This window comes from Centropristis striata, chromosome 14 (assembly GCF_030273125.1).
Source record: "Centropristis striata isolate RG_2023a ecotype Rhode Island chromosome 14, C.striata_1.0, whole genome shotgun sequence".
Taxonomy (NCBI): Eukaryota; Metazoa; Chordata; class Actinopteri; order Perciformes; family Serranidae; genus Centropristis; species Centropristis striata.
This window is the reverse complement of record NC_081530.1, coordinates 21,227,374-21,233,017: the sequence shown is the minus strand read 5'-3', so window position 1 is coordinate 21,233,017 and position 5,644 is coordinate 21,227,374. Positions and strand designations below refer to the sequence as shown.

The window sequence follows — 5,644 nt, the reverse complement described above, 5'->3', positions numbered from 1 at the left end:
TGTCGCCCCGGAAATGACAAGAGGAAAAAGAAAAAAAAGAAAAGAAGAAAAAGATCAACGAAACTGTAAACGTGTAATACATTTTCGCAAACATATTAAAAAAAAATAATAATTTAAATTTTATATTTTGTTTTATAGCAATGTCGTTTTGTAACTTTTAAAAATATTTTTATTGCAAAAAAAGCAAAACCCAACCGCCAGCTGTTACGTCATATTTACGCGTCGGTGTTTTTGTCGAAAGCGTTTAAATTTGGTGAGTGAATGAATTAGTTTATATAAAAACGCTTATAGCTATTGAATATGAAGTAGTTTTGACAGAGCATGTATGTTTTATTATTCTGTCGGGTTTGTGGTTTAATTTTTATGTTGGTCTGAATTAGCTAACTACATTTATATTCTCTCGGAAGGAAGTTTTGGCTTGAGGCTCATTAGCTTACCGAGGCTAACAGCTGTGAATACGCTGAAAATTAATAATTTGTTATGTGTTTTTTGTTTTACTACAGCTGCGTTTATTACCAGCTTTAAATGCAGTTGTCTGTGTTGTAGCTGTTGCCGTCATGGTGGTGTTTCCAAGCTCCCTGACAGAGGAGGAGGAGGCTCTGCAGAAGAAATATGCTAAACTCAAGAAAAAGGTAAATAAATGGAAGCTTCCTGTCACATCCCTTTAAAATCACGGTATCTGATCATCATACACCCTAATTATTTGTTTTCATTTCTGAATTTTTGAATAAAAAAATATTTTAATAAAAACCCTTTTTGTATCATTAGGCTTCTAATGCACAACATCGGTTGAAAAATTCATTATGGGGTATTGTGTGTATAATTTTAAGGGAAAATGAATTCAATGAATTTTGGAACAAGGCTGTAACATAACAAAATGTGGAAAAAGTGAAAACCTTCCAGATACACTGTATGTGTGACAAAATGATACATAAACATGTTAAATATCTTAAATATATGAGTGTTGGCCCCTCTTACTGTTAAAGTAACTATTTGAAATAAATTATTATTATTATTATTATTATAGTATTAGGCCATTTAATTTTAAATCAAATTTGGATGAATGAGTCATTTTTGACCCATGTGTGTAAAATTGATGTAATAATACAAAAACTATTTTTCATCATAAAGTAATAAAGGAAAAATGGATATAATGAGCGGTTGTCATATAAGAATACTTGGACTATTCAATCATAAAATAAATTGATTTAAAAAGATAGAGCAAAGAAACACACAGCCAGCATTAAATAACATGAGAAATGAATGCGGGTCATTTTTGACCCATGTTGTGCATTAGAAGGGGTGTCAATATGTTGTGCATCAAAGGCTTAAATGGAGACGCGATTATGTAACAACATGTAATCTGTTTACATGACACGTGTTGAATTTTTTGGTTATGGAGTGAGTAACTCAGACGACCACATTATTTTGCCATTAAACCTATTTTTACTGTTTGTTTTTTGTTTGTTTGTTGTTGTTTTTTTTGTGTTTTTTTTTTAGAAAAAGGCGCTGCTTGCATTGAAGAAGCAGAGTTCCACCAACCAGACAAACCAAAGTGGCTTGAAACGGAGTAAGTGCGTTTGACTTTGTTTAAAGTAATTTGTGTACTGCAGCTTTTTGTCTTTTCTCAGCTAACTGAAATCCCCTTGTGTTTACTTGCAGTCAGCTTCCCCAATGTGTAAAGTTTAAGAATCATTTCATGCAAACACTTGAATCTTATACAGTGACACCTGTTGAGACTCTGATCAAATACAGTGTGTCTTGTTCACAATAATTTTAAAAAGAAATGAAACCACAGTGACAAAAGTGAACTCAGTAATGAAGGTGAATCATAAATGTTCTGACCATAAATACTAACAAATAGCTGGACAACATATACAGAATATATATGACTTCCATGTGTGAATGGATTTTTGAACAGGTCTACCGGGAACAGATGAAGTGTCAGGGCCAAATGACCACAAAGAGACACAAAACAATATAAAAAAGACAAAATGACCACACAGAAAATTACCACAAAGGCACATACCAAGAAAAGATGCATATTGACTTAAAAAAAGACCTAAAATAATAGTTTAAAGAAAAAAGCAAAACCACCAGAAAGTCTGTATCTTGCACAGATATAGGATCGGTGGTGTGCCCTTTTGCAGGACTGTGTCCAGGGTCTTGTTGGCTCATAATTTCCCTATTCAAGGGCCTGTTTTTATTTAATGCATTTTACTTTATTAAACCCTAATCTGCATAAAGACTGATTATACTTGTATGTACTTTATCCTCTCCTTTATTACAGCTTTGTCAGACCAGCCTGTTGTTGACACTGCGACAGCAACTGAGCAAGCAAAGATGCTGATCAAGACGGGTGCCATCAGTGCCATCAAATCAGAGAACAAGAACTCTGGCTTTAAACGCTCTCGAATGCTGGAAATAAAGCTCAAGGTGATCTATTTATTCCTTTGAACTGTGTTGTTTAGGCTCATGTTCAGCTGTTTTCTTGCTTTGTTTTGTTTTGTTGTTTGTTTAGTTGTTGCTCTCTATCTGCCACAGGACCCAGAGAAAGGCCCAATTCCTGCTTTCTTACCGTTCCAAAGGAGTGTTTCTACAGATGAAGAACAACCTGAGGTATAATGGATAGTGGATGGATGATAAAAAAACATGGATGTAAACATGACCCCTTTGTTGCAAATGGTGTCTCCTATGTTATGTTTGAGAATCAGAATAAGAATAGTTTTTATTGTCATTGCACGGAAGTGCAGCAAAATTTAAAAGAAAATCTCTTGTTTTAGTGCAAACAGATAACAATAATTTAAACATAATAAAAATATAAACCATTTAAAAAAGAGGCATAATTGATTGTAATCCTGATTAAGCACTGACGACGTGAGCCGATTTGTGCCACATAGAAAGCACCCAGTCCTCAAATCTGGAATATTATTGGAAGAAATAAATGCAATGTTTACATCTTGCCGTGGTGAAATAATAATATTGCATTCAAGTGTGTATTTCTACTCAAAGTTAAATACCTTATCTAGAATATCTGTCAATGGTGACTCCTAGTGGTAGTGCACATATGCCACATTATGCACATTTACTCACAAGTTCTGAAAATGACTAAATGAAAAAAACAAAAGCTACAGCTTGTTCTGATGTCATAATTGTGCTTCTTCTAGTCTGGGAAAAGAGCCCAACGGAAGTCTCTGTATGAGAGGTAATGCCTCAAAAAACATGATGAATTAGCAAATCAACCTGTTTTAAAACACTGACAGTGAGAATCTGTGGGTGTAACATCATTTCACATGTTCTCTCTGCAGCTTTGTCAGCTCAAGCGACAGATACCGAGATGAGGAGGACGGAGGCGGCATGTCAACCAACCGTGAAATGGACAGAGACCGAGACAGAGACAGAGAGCGGGAACGAGACCGAGAGATGGATAGAGAGCGGGAAAGGGACAGAGACAGAGACAGAGACAGAGACAGAGAGAGAGATAGAGACCGGGAGAGGGAACGAGAAAGAGGCAGGGACAGAGACAGAGATCGGGAACGAGAGAGAGACAGAGACCGAAGCAGAGACAGGGATCGAGATCGAGACAGGGAGCGGGACAGAGAAAGAGATGGACCGTTCAGACGTGAGTAAAAATCCATCCATAAAGAGGGACAAATTACATGCTGGGACACATAAATGATTTTTCTCTGTCTCCCATGTTTTCATCTGCAGGGTCAGATTCTTACCCAGAGCGCAGAGGGGTACGAAAGGGGAACACGGTGTACGTTTACGGCTCTGGGCTCAGCGAGGAAAACCTGCGATCTGCTTTCTCGCAACACGGAAGCATCATAGACCTCTCCATGGACAACCCTCGCAAGTATGGAATCATGAAACCACTTCTTTATCTACTATAATACATTTGTTGCACTGTTATTACACACTATAGTGACTTCTCCTGCTTCTGTTTTATCCTGTGATTTTTATTTCTGTTTCTCTTTCTAGTTGTGCATTTATCACCTTTGAGAAGATGGAGTCTGCAGACCAGGCTGTAGCTGAGGTTGATGAAAAATCTGACAAAAAATTTGACAATAATGCATCTGATCTTCTTCCCCTATTAACCCTGAAAACCCCAGTTTAAGTTTCAGGGTGTTTTTCACTCCTATCACATTTTACTCACTGTGGCCTCATATTTCACTGTAATACATAAGTGCTGCACCTTTCACAGAAGCAGACGGTAAGATGGTTATAATGACACAAACCATAACAGAGAAAAAAAATTAAGTTTGATCATTTCTTTTACAAAAATTGGGGGGTAAAAATTAAATCTACAAGTGCCTACAGTCTCTACTTCTAACCTCAATTGTCCTCTCCTCTCTGCTCTGTGTAAACAGTCTGTAGTTAATTTCAAATTTCACAGAATTTTTCTCCTGTGACTGTGTGTCTCAGCTGAATCATTCATGGGTTGCCAGTTTTGTCAAGGATTATCATTCATTCATATTCATATCATTATCACTATTGTAAGCATAGATTTCAAAACACAGCAACATACACTTAAAATGTCAAACAAAATATACATGTAATATTAGAGCAACTCAGCTGACCACTAAAATAATGTCAGTTTTATGCTAATAATTAATTCTCAGACACATAAAGAGTTTGTATTGTGTTTTGTATCTGAGTGCATTTTGAGGAGTTATGTATTGATTTTGCCTGTATTAGTAAGTTGATGTTGTGATAATTAAACAGTAATTACACATTCACGAGTTAGGTACTTGAGTAATTACTGAAATTAAATTTTGGATCCCAAGAAATACATTTAACGACCCTTTCAACACTACTATTATGAAACAACGTGAACAAAACTCTAAATACACTTTGCTGCTGTTTTCGTCTCACAGCTGAACGGAGCCACGGTGGGAGACGTTCACATCAAAGTCAGCATCGCCAGGAAACAGCCCATGCTGGATGCTGCTACTGGCAAATCTGTCTGGGCTTCACTGGGTAAACACAGCGAGCGCTCTCATTGTTTGTTTAGACGTTGATCAGACTCCCCGTGTGTCTCTGCACAGCTGGATTAACCTCCAACAATGTCTCTCTTCTTTCACAGCTGTGCAGAACAGCACTAAAGGCTCCTACAGGGACAAGAGGAACCAAGTCGTGTACAGTGAGGATTTCTTGGGAAACTGAATTGGAGAAAAAAATGTTTTTTTTATTTTTGCATATAGCCTTTTATGTTTTTGTTTATTTCGCTAGCTGCATTAAGTGTCAGTGTTGCAGCATAAACACAAAAAAGACATATTTTGTCTGTATGTGATGCTGTGTGTGGCTCATGAAACTAGAGATACTGTTATGACCTCAATAAAAAGTATCCACACGATGTTAACTTGTGATCCTTTAGTCTTTTTTTTCTTCATAATTTATCGCACAAAAATGCCTTACTTTTAACGATGGTAGGTATTAAAATTGGAGATAATACATTAGTGTCTCTCCAGGATTCAATATTTAAATATGGTTTGGTCTTTGGTCGTGACTCGGTCCAGCTCCTTCTTTTTCTTGGAATATCTCGATTGGTTCTCCACAGGACAGCTGCTCTCACAAAGGTACAAAAAAGTACAGAAACTGCACAGATGTTGCAAAACTAATGCCAGAGAAGACCCAAAGCCCT

At 36.7% G+C, this 5,644-nt stretch overlaps 1 protein-coding gene across 2 annotated transcripts; it reads left to right on the top strand.

Moving 5' to 3' along the window:
* Positions 1 to 220: 220 nt before the first annotated feature.
* Positions 221 to 5,362, top strand: nelfe (negative elongation factor complex member E). Of its 2 annotated transcripts, none has more exons than XM_059350050.1 (11): positions 221 to 253; positions 547 to 632; positions 1,501 to 1,570; positions 2,291 to 2,436; positions 2,545 to 2,619; positions 3,168 to 3,205; positions 3,309 to 3,622; positions 3,712 to 3,856; positions 3,982 to 4,036; positions 4,878 to 4,980; positions 5,087 to 5,362. In XM_059350050.1, the coding sequence occupies exons 2-11, from the start codon at positions 558 to 560 to the stop codon at positions 5,164 to 5,166; spliced, it is 1,101 nt and encodes a 366-aa protein (XP_059206033.1). In that variant the 5' UTR covers positions 221 to 253; positions 547 to 557; the 3' UTR covers positions 5,167 to 5,362. The 2 variants fall into 2 exon arrangements, with proteins under 2 accessions (XP_059206033.1, XP_059206034.1); XM_059350051.1 differs by having other exon boundaries at positions 504 to 632.
* Positions 5,363 to 5,644: the final 282 nt, after the last annotated feature.